Genomic DNA, 13,724 nt, shown 5'->3' on the forward strand with positions numbered 1-13,724 from the left:
GACATCAGGAAAGAGGCAGAGACTGATTGTTGATTGTTCACTCCTTTGACAGGTGGTACCCTTTGCCAGGAGTGGCCGTCCCTATTTATCCTACCTACACTTCTGGCCCCACCTCAAAGATCGCCTCCTCCAGGAAGCCTGCCTTCCTACAAGCTGCAGTTACTTGCACCTCCTGCCTTGTGGTTCATGCCTCGTCTTCCCCACTGGAAGCTGGAGCCCCTTGAGGGTCGGGCTGGGTCCCACTCAAGAGGCATTCCCCTGAGGCGGCTCAGCAAGCTCTTACTGGTGGGTTGAGCCTGTGCCTCCCCCAGGGCAGAGGGTCTCGCACCCTCTGGGCTTTTCCTCCACGGGCTCCACTTCCCTTTCTTCCTCTTCTTCTTCTCCCTCCTCCTTCTCCTACTTCCTCCGCTCTTTCCTCCCCACCCTCTTTTCTCCCTCCTTCTTCCCGGTGGCGCCCAGTTTCTCTCCCTCCTCCCTGCCCAGCGCCGCTCCCGGGCCCGGCAGCTGCAGTGCCCCCGGCGGCCTAAAGAGGGGGCTGCGGCGCCGCCCGCTGGCCGTGCCGCTGCGGCTCGAGCTTCCTGTGAGGTCAGGTGGGAGGAAGCGGCCTGGGAGCCGCGGGGAGTGGACGCAGCCGAGGCCCGGGAGCCGCGCCCGAAGGTGGGTGTCCGGGCCCGGGGCGCGGGCGAGCGGGCGCGCATCCCTCCCCTCCCCCGAGCCCGGGCTCGGCAGCCTGGGCGGCGCCCCCTCCCCGCAGCCCGCGTCCCCCTGTCCCCTCCCCCGCCCCGCGGCAGCCGCCCCCGCCCCCCGAGCTCCCCCCCCCCCCCCCCCAGCTCCCGAGTCAGGTGCCCCGAGGGCCAACCGAGGCCTCCGCCCACCCAGCGGGCTCGGCGTGGCCAAGCGCCGAGGGACTGCGGAGCTCCGTGACCCGCTTGGCCTTCTCCAGGGACCGACGGGCTTCGGAAGGGGGACCCGCCTGTCCCACGCTCTGGGCCAAGGGCAACAGAACAGGGGCTCCTCACCCCCTTTGGGGCGCGTGTCACAAGTGCTTTTCAGAATTTAGGCGAAAACTGGCTCATCTCCTTAGAAAAAAATGGCCTTTACACAGACTCGGGGAGCGCCATGGAAGGACCCCACCCCCACCTCCAGCCCAGGGACACCCTTGGGGGTCTGCGGAGCGGCCCGGCTCAGAGCCCCAGCCGCATCCCCCGTCCCCTAGTTTGGGAAGGCTGGCGCCGCCCCCGTGAGCAGGGGTGGGGGGGGACTGGTGTTATCTGAGAGGTGAGGGCCAGGTGAGGGGCGTGCCCTCTGCGGGAAAGGTCTGCTCCTCCCCCAGCGCTGGCGGCCCTGTGGCCAGCAGTATGGTCTGCTGCCAGGCCGTGAACCTGAAGTAGCAACAAAGTGGGTCCAGAGCTTCTGTGGGGAGCAGGCCCGGGTCCTTGGCATTTACTCCCAACGGGCCATTTTGTAACGGATGGGAAATAGGGACACGGGGGATCTCGGTGCCCTGGACTCCATATTTAGAGCCGAGAGAAGGACCTGGGGCCAGCTTTCCTGTGGCTTCCCCTTCTTTCTCTGTTGCCTCTACGTGAGTGGTCCTGGGCAGGCCGGTTAGACCTCTCTGGATCTCTAGCTGTACCTGCTCCGGAGCGTGTGGGGAGGTGGAAGTGCGGTGGGCCTCAGTGGACTTCCCACAAGGGCCTGGGCCACAGCGTGGGCTCTCATCCCTGGGGTTGCTGGAAGTGGTGGTTCCTAGAACATCCATCTCCAAGGATCGTTTTGGTATTTTTCCCAGTGGACTCCCATGCCTGAAAGATTTTTGTCTGTCAAATAACGTGCATTTATTTCTCTCCTTGTAATTAATCAGATGCAGTGCCGGCCGGGCACAGGGGACCAGTGTGAACACCTGGAATCGCAGCTTTTCCCACGAAGGCAAGCGTCTCTTTACCTCTGATAAATCATTTCTTTCAGGTCTGGGGAAGGGTGCAGCCCAGCAGGGACCCATAGCTCCTGGGAGGATGGTGCGGATCTTGGCTAATGGGGAAATCGTGCAGGACGACGACCCTCGCGTCAGGAACACTATCCCTTCGCGCAGCAACACCCCTCGACAGGTGGGTGCCCAGGGCCCGTGGCAGGAGCAGCTGGCCTCCTGTCCTCTGTGCCAGTGACTCCTTAGCTCCCCGAAGCTCTCTTGCTAGTCATTAACCTTCCGTAGCCTGAAGCCCTCTTTGCAGAGCCTCGGGCTGGGGAACACAGGGTCAAGACTGGGGGAAAAAATGCAGATTTAATCCCAGCCAGGCCCCTTCCTCCCCAGTTCTTGCTCTTCTGGAAGCCTTCTCGGACTTTGAATCCAACAGCTGTCTCTCCTTTAACTTGGTTAACCCTGCTGGAGCTGGCATCTTTGTTTAAGAGCCTGCCGGCTGACAGAGAACCCGGGGAAGGTGACAAAGATGGGCCCACGGCCACACCATGATAGTGTTAAAGGAAGGAGCGATGATATGAATGCCTGCTCAGGAGCTGCGCCCTGTGGTCCCGCCCTCCTTGACCCCTTCTCTTTTCTCTGGCCTGGGCACCTTCTCCCTGGCAGGACTTGGGAAAAATAGAGTGGCATTTTCTGTGCTCTGAGAGCTTATGACTCTGTGATTGGCATCCCCGGGGGTGGCATCTGGAGATTGCTGAGGAAGGAAGGTGTGGCCCTCGGGGGCTGGAGGGGAGGGCAGAGCCCAGCCCAGAAGATTCCCTTGTTGCCTAGTACTTCGTGCCAGGGAAGCTTTCTCCAGATTCATTCGTCTCTCTGTCTTCACCTTCCAGAGCTTTCTCAACAGGGGCCATGGTGCCCCCCTGGGGGGTTCCGGCCCTCGCCAGCAGCAGGCGGGTGCTAGGCTGGGCGCTGCTCAGTCCCCGTTCAATGACCTCAACCGGCAGCTGGTGAACATGGGCTTCCCCCAGTGGCATCTCGGCAACCATGCTGTGGAGCCGGTGACCTCCATCCTGCTTCTCTTCCTGCTCATGATGCTTGGAGTGCGTGGACTCCTGCTCGTGGGCCTCGTCTACCTGGTGTCCCACCTGAGTCAGCGGTGACCTCTGGCAGCTAGCGGGGCAGGCGTGGAGGAGAGGGAGTTTTGGGGCCTGGGGGTGAGAACAGGCACAGGGGCAGGGGTCTCAGGGTGCCTTGAAGGTGTGCTCAGAGAACACGCGTTCACATCGCGCGAGGCGTGAGGCAGAGGAAGTCTCCGGTCCTGCCTTCCCAAAGGATTGGGTGGATCCCCTCAGTCCCTTGAGACGGTTTTAGGTAGTATTGGGCCCGCGTTAAGCACAAAGTCAGAGCAAGAAAGGGATTCCCTTTCCAGTTCTCTTCCAATCCTTTCATGCCAAGAGGAAAGCCTGAACTTGGTGCCAGCGTGTTCTCATGCCTCTGGAACTCACGCATGACTCCCCCTGTTACTAGCGAGGAGGCCTCGGGCTTAAGGCAGATGGGAAAAGTTTCCAGACTTTTATAGCCCTGTTTGGTTTTAATGGTATATTTTTAATTGGCTACTTTTGTTTATGACAAGTCTCACTGGCATCTACTTACTGTGGTGGCATTTTCAATAAAGAGATTTAAAATGGAATCCATGTAATGACATTCATAAATGATTGTACAGCTGCCTGTAAATCTGGAAGACACGAGGAGGGTGGTTGGGAGTGACTGGGATTGGGAACAGGGCGGAGGTGGGCATTTGACCCCGGGGTGGGGGGTGGGGTCCGGGGTTTCTAAGCTTTTCTTGATAGGTTCTGGGAGCCTGGCGGGGGGGCGGGGGTGGGGGTCCAGGTGAAGCGCAGACCCGGGCCCCTTGTCTGATGCTTGGATGATTTCTGGCTGACTCTGAGATGTCGGCCTTGTGGGGGGTGGAGTCCTGTGGCCAGAATGGCGATGAGGCTGTGGCAATGGGACTGCTGGGGTGCGAGGCTTCCGTGCCCAGGGGGTCGGCTTCCCTCCTGCGGCTCACTCTCCTTAAAAAGCAGGAGGTCTTGGTGCCGACTGCTCAGTGCGTGGGGGCTAAGGGTGCCCTGCTTTTCTCGAGTGGAGGCCTTGAGTTTGGGCCCGTAAGCCCTGGGTCTGTGTGGAGGCCCTGTCGGGGGGGAGGGGGTAACACCGGATGACTGAGGGCTCTGGGCCCACGGGTGGTCCGAGGGAGGCTGGGTGAGCCTGAGGGCTTCCCTTGCCTGGAGACCAGAGTTTTCACCTCCTCTTAGGATTCTTCTGGGGCAGGGGGAGGAAGGCAGGCTGGGGAGGTGCTTCTTGAAGGCCAGGGCGAGTGGAACAAACCATCATGGGGTGTATGTGGGATGGTTGGGGGGTAGTTTGAGACTGAGATTGATTCTGTCCCTCCTCCTGAGAGCCTGCTGTGCTGCCTAGGAACGGGACCTTGCCCCCCAAAACACCCCTGTGCCCACTGCTGCCCTTGAGGGGGCTGGTGGCCTTTATCACAGACATTCCCGAAGGAGCTTTGTGGTGTTGGAACAGGACTCCTTTCTCAGTGTTTCCTGAGTCTTTATTTGGGGGCAGCTGTTGGAACATGGATTCCCTTTGTGATGGAGGGGAGGGCGCTGGGCCCTTGGGGGCATTGCAGAGAGGGAACGGAAGGTCTGGTCTCCAGCCGCTCCTGTGGGGCCTGGGCAAGGGGAGGTGGTGCCCAGGTCTGGCTGGTGTCCCTGCTGTCCCCCATGGCATCTTCTGCCAGCCCCCAAGCTTATGTGGCTGCGGCCTCACAGCCACGGGGAAGGGATCACTGTGCACAGCATCCCCCTCCCTCATACTCCCCCCTCAGCATGTCCCTCTGGGGCTGGGCTTTCCCCTTTTTGCTTTGCAAAGCTGTGGGACTCTGAAGAAAAGAAATCTTAAGTGAACCCCCAATATATAAAGTCCCTTTAAGGGGTATGAATCTGAGTCCACAAATTCAGGTCTGAGAACGGTCTTTTTGTCTAGAATTTGGTGTCGGTTCCCAAGGCCCGAGCCTTCTGAGGAGAAGCGAAGGTCCTTTAGGGAAGGCAGGGGAGCCTAGGGGTTTCCTCCCTGCTCCTGACTAGAAAGAGCCTGGGGGGGGGGGGAGGGGAGGGCATGGGGCCTGTCCTCGTGTCCAGGCAGGCCCTGGGGTGCAGGAGGAGCCTGGACATCGGTGGCCACACCTACCCTGGGGCCAAGGCCCCTCCAGCGACTTGTTAGCCTAAGGGAAGGGGTTGGGGGCCTGAGGTGAGTTGTTTGAGAAAAAGTTCTGTTTTCTCATCCAACACACACAACCCGGACCTGACAGAATTACTCTGGTTGAATCAGGAACCCGCCTCTTGACCCTTCTTATTTCGACTCACCTTCCCTGTGCCCCTTGGGCCCTGGGCAGTTTGCTAACCGTTGCGCTGTTTCCCTTCTCACAGCCCCCGGGGGCTGAAGGTAGGCCGGGCCAGTGTGGCCCGTGGGCAGAGGCAGAGTGCCCCCTAGGGTTGCGCGACCTGTGTAGCAGTAGCATCCGGGGCCTTTTCCCTGCCTGTCCTCAGAATGGCCTTCAGGGAGGCTCTCGCCTGCGCACGCTGAGAAAGCGTGGTGCCAGCAGGTTCTCAGCTGGCAGAGGCTCGTTCCTCCCGGTGGCTGGATGCAGGTCCTGATGAGGCTTGGGGTGAGGCCGAAGGCTGTCTCGGCCTAGTGGGCATCTTGTTCCTAGACCTCCTGTCTGAGGAGGAGGGAGGGGCTTTCTTCCTCTGCCCACCCCCTGCCTTGCCTGCTGTGTGACAGGACCCCCCGGACCGGGCTGCTTGGAGGGCAGGTTTTCAGGGAAGGTTTCTGCTAATCTCCAGGGCTAATCCTTGAAGCCCTGTGTCTCTGTGTCAGGTTGGATTTTCGGCTTGGCTGCCTTGGGGAGAGCTGCCCCCCACACCACGTGAGCCGCAGCTTGGATCTCACCAGGCCTTTGCTGCCTTTGTGGAAAGGGGAGCTCCCCCTCCCCCTGTGGAGTTATTTTGACTCCTTGGTTGGGGTTACCTGATGTGTGGAGCTGCGGGGTCTGACGGCCTGTCCCCACTCCATCTCCCAGACTCCCCGGGTGCCTGGGCCCTCCTTCCGAAAGTTCCAAGGCCTTCATTTTCCAAACCCCACCTCTCCCCACCATCTAGCTAGCCTACAGGTGGAGGCCATGTTTCTGCCTTCCCACAAGAGATACCAAACTTGAGATGGGGCCAAATGGCGCCTCCCATTTTGCCAGCTTGCCCAGGGAGCCCTCTGTTGGCTCCCGGCTCTCTGGGACTGGGACCAGAACCCGGCCCTTTGGCCAAGGTCCCTGACTGGGGGCTCTGGCTCTGAGTTGAGGAAGAAGCCTTGGTGTGGTGGTCAGAGCCTCTGCCCTTGGGTGCCTGACCTTGTGAGCAGCGAAGGCTACCCCCACCCAGGCCACCTGGCCCCGGAGGAGACCTGTCTGTTTGCAGGCCCTGTTCTACTTTGTGGGTCCGTGACCTTGGACAGTTCACTTGGCCTCTTGGCAGCCTTGTTCCTTACCTCTAAGGAGAGGGATGATGATCAGGGTCCCTCCTGCCTCTTGGAGCCTCAGGCTCACCCTTGCATGGTGGATGAGAGAGGGGGGCATAAAAAGGAGGGGCCGCAGCCACCCCCAAACCTCCTCCACAGACGCTGCACATTGGACCCCAGCTCCCGTGCTGTGGGCTTTGGCCTAAGGTGGCCACAAGGTAGCAGGTGCCTGGGACCCCCACCTGGGGTAGTGCTGGGCTTCGAAGACTAGTGTTGCCCCCTACACAGCTGCTTCTGTGTGGGCTGGGACCCTGAGGGGCTTGCTGTAGATCTCCTATGAGGACGGGACGAATTTGCTGCGTGCTGTGTGCCTGACCTGTGCTGAGCACTCGAAGTCATTCATTTATACCGCCCCCGCCCACCCCCCCCACCCCCCCCCAGCTTTATGACTCACGCTCTACTACTGTCCTTTTTATTTCCCTGCTGAGCACATCCTGGAGCACTTATCAGTTGCCCTGGGACCCCTCGTGGGCCAGGGGGTGGAGCGAGGATCCAACTGAGGCCACATTCTTAACCATTCCTTGACTTCACCTTTGGCCGGATGTCAGAATCACCCGTGGACTTGTTACAGAGGCAGATTCCCAGACCTCACCGCAGACCTTCTCAGACATGCTGAGGGATGCGGCCCAGAGCCTGCCTCTTTCAAAGGGGGGCGATTTTGATGCAAAGGTTGGGAGGAAAGAGGCAGTAGAAACTCTGACTGTGCAGAGGCCCAGGGAGAGGGGGGGAGCCACCTCTGCCCGCTCAGAGAGGAGGGAGACCCGACAGGGGCAGGCCTCACTACCTGCTGGGACCCACTGTGGCCATCAGATCAGCTCTTCGAAGGCAGAGGACGCAGGGTGGGTGCGAGGATGTTGGCCGCAGCTGCCCAGCTGGGTGGCCTCCGTAGCTTTCCAGCTCCGGGCTGCAGCCGCTGAATAGGGGTGTAGCCCTCTTCCCTGCATTCCTGAATGCATGACATTTTCATTGCAAACTGACAAGGGGAGAAATCCAATTACCTCGCACAGGGTCCCTGAAGGGCTGTGCAGGGGTGGTGAGGGTGGGGGAGGGAGCGCAGAGGGTTTTGCTGCCAAAATGTGATGGAGAGAGAAGCTTGCAGCCTCTCAAGCAGGGCACGACAACGGGAGAGGCACAGCTTACCCTTCCTTGTGCCCAGGGCCCAAGAGACAGAGACGGACCCTCAGGCTTGGGGGTGGGGCGAGAGCTGAAACCATTTGGCTTTTGGGACCCAGAGTTTGGAAGAGGAAGACGAAATTGTCCAGAGTGAAGCCTGAGCCTTTAGGGCAATTTCGTCAAGGGCTGGGTGGGCTGGGCTCTGGGCTGGAGGCAGGAGGGCTGGTCTGCATTCACTGGACCACCAACCTTGGTCCCTCCGGTGTGGGGGGTCCCCGCGGGAGGCTGAATGCCTAAGCTCACATTGTCGGCTCCATCCCAGTTAACCGGTGACCTTGGACACAGTCCACATGCTCTCTGCCCCTCTGTCCTCCTGTGCACCTCACAGGGGCAGGAGGATTAAGCATTAATTCGTGGCAAGCACTTAGCGGATTCTGGCACAAGGTTAGCACAAAACAACAGCATTAGGGTTTACTTAACATTTTTGTTGAGAACAACGTGCATTTTATTTAAATCTCTTTGAAAAGGAAGCCTCATCTGACTGACTACTGTAAGTGGAGAGTGAGCGTTACCTGCCATTCATAGTAGAAATATCTACTATAAACAAGTAAGTTCAGTGTAGAGACAATAACATGATTCCATTTTAGCTAGCCGCTGCTTGTGGCCAAGGCTCTGAGCCGGATGCCTGCTTTCTTTGTTGAAAAGGCAATTTACCAGGATTTAGAGAGTGTTAAAGACCTATTAGCATCTCACTGAGACATTCTCCTCGATGGAGTCAGAAGACTGAAGAGACATGAGGAGGAAAGGGCTTTCTCATTTTATGATTTGGTGCTGTGTTTGTGAATTGTTTTGTCATCTTGCATAGTCCCCCCATATCACTTCACACATGTCAGGTAAAGGCATCCCATGACTGTGGGAAATACTATATGATCCTGAGCAAGCTATTTTTAAAGGTTAATCTTTGAAAGGTAATACATCCGCAAGTTTAAAGATCAAGCGATGTACAAATGCATACAGAAGAAAGTCTCAACTCCCTCTCCTGTCCCCGTCCATCCATCAGTCCTTTGTTCCTTTGTTTCTTCGTTTGTTCGTTCCTTCCTTCCTTCTATCCATCTTTCCTTCCCTCCATCCATCCATCCATTTATCCATCCACCCATTCTTCTCCCAACTTTCCTCCCTTCCAACCATCCTTCCATCCATCCATCCTTCTATCCTTCCTTCCTTCCTCTTCCTTTCTTCTTCCTTCCTTCCTTCCTTCCTTCCTTCCTTCCTTCCTTCCCCCCCTTCCTTCCTTCCTTCCTTCCTTCTTCCATCTTCCTCCCTCCCTCTCTCCCTCCCTTCCTTCCATCCATCCTTCTATCCCCCTCTACCCCATGACTACAGTTCTTAGTGTCCTTTCAATCCTTCCAGAATTCATTTACACAAATATAAGCAACATAAAGTATACTAAGTTTCTCTTTTTAAAAATACAAATAATGGAAAACTAGACACATATCTGCTCTCACTTTTTTACTTAACAGTACATCCTGGACTGGACACATTTCTTATTAGTGCATAGACACCTTCTTAATTCTGTTGTGTTTTGGTATTTGGGTGAGTTGGTGACCCTCTTTGGCCTCCATGAAGTCATTTGTACCATAAGGGGTTGACATAATTGACCCCCAAGGATCTTGTAGCTCTGACCCTGAACCACTCCATGGGGCTGTTTCTCTGAATTGTGGGGTCCCTGAGAGAAATGGCACTAGGGTATCTCCAGTGCCTGAGGGGTGAGGTTCCTTGGGTGGTTTGAACTTAGTCCTAGCTTCTAAGTTGGTTCAGCAAACATTCAGGGAGAGTCTCCTGTGTGCCAGGAGAGGTCAAGGCAGGACTAGCCTCTGGAGTCCCATTCGATTTTCTCGGTTCCCTTTGCAGATGGCTATGGTGCCTTTCCTGTCTTCGCCTAGCTTTGTCTGGCTCAGCGAGGACGCATGGTGTTTGTAGTCGCTGCTGATACGGGGTGGTATTGCCAGCCTCACGGTCTGTATCCCCAACCTCCCCCCTCAACTCCTTCCCAGCCCCCCACCCCACCCCGCCCCACCCTGTCCTGCTCCATATTTGATGCAGATTTAGATTAAGGAAATTGAGGAAAGGCTTGAAGAGTGACACAGCCTCAGGCTTTCTTTAGCCTGGGTAATCAATTTCCATTCTCCTTGTGCAGGAAGACCCTGGAAACCCCAGCGTCTCCAGGTGTTGGCTTCAAGAACTGTGAATTTTGTACCGTGGCGCCACCTGGTGGAGAGTTTGAACAGGAGCACGACCGCTGTCCATGAATCGCGGTACTCCCTCCTGACCCAGATGACCATGCACCTCAACAACCCCAGGCTTACCATGACCTTATACTTCAGGGATTGGAAGAACTCAGGTTTCTGGTGGAGGGAGCATGCAGCTCCATTGGGATTCGTTCCTTGTGGTCTCATGCGGGGCTAAGCCCTCTGCCAAGAGCGTCCTTTCATTTTATCCTCTCCCAAACGAAGAAAAATAGATGTCACCCCCTTTGCACAGATGGTCAACCAGAGGTTAAAGCAACTCAGATGGCCAGATCCAGGCGGGAGCAGATTCGGCCTGGGGGCAGGAAGAGGGAGACTGAGGTCCCAGGAAGAGGCTCCGTTGTGAAGCAGACTCCCTGGTATTTGAGCTTCCAAGGAGAGCAGTGGAGCACGAAGGCTTATTCTCCATTCTTTCTTCATCCAGCCCTGCTGTCATCACAGAGGGTGGCCCCAGGCGGAAGGGACCCGCTCATTCTCTAAGGCTGGACCCTCTCCAGTTTGGGGGCTGCCTAGCCAGCCCCATCGCTGCACTGCCCACCAACACATACACCTATTTTTTTTCGCAGCCTGGTTCCTTCAATTAATGTGATATTGTGACCTGGCTGTCATTCAGGACACAGTGTCCCTTGCCTGGTGCTTGTCTTTTTCATAGGAAGCAAGGAGCAGTGGAGTCAGACCTCCCACTTGCTAGTTGTGTGTCCGTGGGCAAGCTACTTACCATGCCTCGGTTTCCCCATCTGTGAAATGGGAATAAGGTGCCATCCGGGCTGGTTGTGAGGTCCAGATGGCAGGTGTGTATACAGTCCCTGGGTGCAGCACAGTGAGCCACGATCACATCACTTCCTGCAGCGCTTGCTAGTGAAAATTAGCTGCCCTAAGCCAAGAACACTTCAAATGTAACCTGCTTTTGAAATTCTGGGAGACAAAAACTTGAAAAAATGTCCAGTATGGCTCCTTGCCAGTAGGACAGAGTTAAGAAGTTTCCCTGTGAAGCACTGGCCTGTGTTAGAGCCCTCAGTGGCCCAGGGAGGGCATTTCTTTGCAGCTTTGCCGAGAAACTGACTTTTCCTGACGAAGTGACTCAAATGCGGATCCCGTTGCTTCCAGGACTTCCAGCGGGGCTAGGGAAAAAATGTCACCTGCGTATGTGGGGTGTATGTGGGCCTAATTCTCAGGTTATAAGTGCAGGCAGTTCTGCCCTAGCCCACATAGCACAAGAAGAGGGAGGGGGGAACTAAGGAAGTTCAAGTTAGGGTCCCAGGGCTTGCCGTAACATCTGCCGGCATCCCTGCCTTTCCCTTAAAGGGAAACAGCACCCCTCCTGTGGGGACCATCTCATGAGAACCCCCCTATTTCCCTGACCCACCCCTGCTCCAGGAGCTGGGGGGGGGGTCACCTCTAAGGCTGTGGTCCTTGTGTGTCCCTGTCCCTCCTCTGTTGTACTTGGTATTGGGCCGTCAGACCAGGCCTGGCCCCGGGCTACAGAGGGTGCAGTGACCCTGGAGTATACAGATGTCACGGAGGTGATGCGCTGTGGCCTCACAGCTCAGGAAGGGAGTGCGGCATTGCCCCTGGAGATCGCAGGCTGCCTCCTTCCCTAGCTTCATTCCCAGGAGAGCTAGGCTCTTGCCCTTTGCTCTCAAGTTCTTTGGCAAACTCCCATTGCCTTAGTTTTATGGGCTGGAGACTCACATGCCCTCAGGAGCCTGGTGGGTGACTGAGAGAAGCCTGTGTAGCAGGGGGAGTACTAGGCAGTAGGGAGGGGTGGGGCCTGCGAGAGAACCCAGGAGAACACACTCTCCCAAAGGCCTTCACGCTGCTACACAACGCAGCGAGCAGTGCGGGCTAAGGCCAATGCCACTGCCCGGGCCGGTCTCCAGGCTCTTCATCGTGCGGTCTCTGGAGCCTTTATCCCTCTCCTCCAGCCATTGTGTGGCCTCAGTCAATTTAGCCCCAAGCCACAGTTTGCCTTCTATAAATAGGGGTCATAATACTTCTTCTTAGGGTTGAGGTACAGACAGGAGTGAAGTGACATATTTCTTAAATATTGCATGAAATATTCTGGATACAGCATCTATATTTACCTTCTGTGCTGTGGGACAAATTACCCAAAACTTAGTAGCTTAAAAGAACACACACATAGATATTTTTAATGTTTATTTTTGAGACATACACACACACACACACACACACACAGAGTATGAGCGGAGGAGGGGCAGAGAGAGAGGGAGACAAACTCTGAAGCAGGCTTCAGGCTCTGAGCTGTCAGCACAGAGCTCCACGGGGGGGCTGGAAGTCACAAACTGAGCCAGCCAGGCACCCCAAGAACACACGTGTATTAACTCCCAGTCTCTGGGCAGGGCTTAGGCGGGTGTTCTACGAGGCTGTGAGCCCACAGGCCATCTGGGTGGGGTTTGGAGGAGGGTCCCAGTTTGACCCTTGGCTTGAAGAGGTCCCAGAGACTCCGTGCTGGGGGACATACTCAGACCTGCCAATTCTGGTCACTGCCACCGTGCTTCCAGTGGTCACCAGCAGGTGGCGCTAGGCACCCAGTGGCCGCAAACTCCCAGAAGAAGGGAACCAACCCGTAGTCAGGGAGTAGTTAGGGCAAGAGGCCGGCTTTGGAGCCCAGCTTCCAATCCCCTTCCTTCTGGAACCACTGTGCTTCAGGGACCGTGGGTGAAGAGGAGGACTGGTAGCCCCAAACTGAGTTCCTCCGGTTCCAGAACCTTTGGGGGGTTGTTCTGTGGTCAGTGAACAGGGACCCCAGGATGTGCTGCATTTACGCATCCGGAATAACGGTGGGATGAAAGCGGCGAGGACAGGTGGGTGTCGTGGCTCTAACTGGCATGAGACTCAGCCTGGGGCTCCAGCTCAGGCCTCTGCACCCAGCTCACTGGCACGTGCCCACACTGAGCACAGGGCTTCCTTCTCCACTGGGCAAAGTCCAGAGAGCTCAGGATCCCCCTGTCTGATGCCTGGAGCTGTTCTGCCCTTCCTCCTTCCTCCTGTCTCCCTCTCTCTCTCTCCTCCCCGCTCCCTGTCTCCTCTCCTGTGCCCCCTCTCCTCCTCCTCTCCTCCTTCTTTGCTCACTCTCTCCCTCCTCCCAGTTCCCCCTGAGGGACCTGACCCAGGAGGTCTACTTCCCCTGCCCCCAGCGCTCATCTGCAAAGGCAAACAGGGACCAATACTGGTGGGTTTCTAGGATGTGGTTTCCATGGCAACAGTGCATCTCCTGCCTCCGCAGTTCTCAGCCCTGGGCAGGTTGCCGTGGAGACTCACACCTCATCAAAGAGTGATTTGTGGGGTCGTTTTTCCCTTAACTTCATCTCCTTCCTTCTTTCCAGAAATTCTGACCTTCCCCACTCACAGCAGACCCGGAGAAGCCCTCACCCAGGGCCACTAAGACCTAGAAAGCACTTTGTTCACACAAGGTTGCCCGGCAACCTTCCCCCACTCTCTGGGGGACGAGCGAGGTGCCCCTAAAGGCCAGCTGAGAGGTCTCACAGAGGAGCAGGTCAAAGCTGAGCTGGGCCCCCACCTCTTCTGCTCACGATGCCCTTCAGGCCCTGTGCAGCTGGTGGATGTCAGCCCTAGAGTGTCTGCTCAGTGGCCGTCTCCCCTAAGAACCCTCCATCCAGGCTTTGGAGAGGAGGAGACAACGAGAGGGGGTGGCGGGGAAATGAGGGATGTGAGGAGGGGTAAGAGATGGGTTAAGAGGGGGAGGGCTTTTGAAAAAGGGGGGAAAGTGAGGC

General features: G+C 56.9%; 1 protein-coding gene across 1 annotated transcript; it reads left to right on the top strand.

The window, feature by feature from the left end:
• Window positions 1-526: 526 nt before the first annotated feature.
• FAM241B (family with sequence similarity 241 member B) lies at window positions 527-3,608 on the top strand. The gene is made up of 3 exons (XM_058696554.1): window positions 527-657; window positions 1,969-2,108; window positions 2,809-3,608. Exons 2-3 carry the CDS (start codon window positions 2,016-2,018, stop codon window positions 3,076-3,078), a joined length of 363 nt encoding a protein of 120 aa, XP_058552537.1. The 5' UTR covers window positions 527-657; window positions 1,969-2,015; the 3' UTR covers window positions 3,079-3,608.
• The last annotated feature ends 10,116 nt before the right edge of the window (window positions 3,609-13,724 follow it).

Source organism: Neofelis nebulosa, chromosome 13, assembly GCF_028018385.1.
Source record: "Neofelis nebulosa isolate mNeoNeb1 chromosome 13, mNeoNeb1.pri, whole genome shotgun sequence".
NCBI classification, from domain to species: Eukaryota; Metazoa; Chordata; class Mammalia; order Carnivora; family Felidae; genus Neofelis; species Neofelis nebulosa.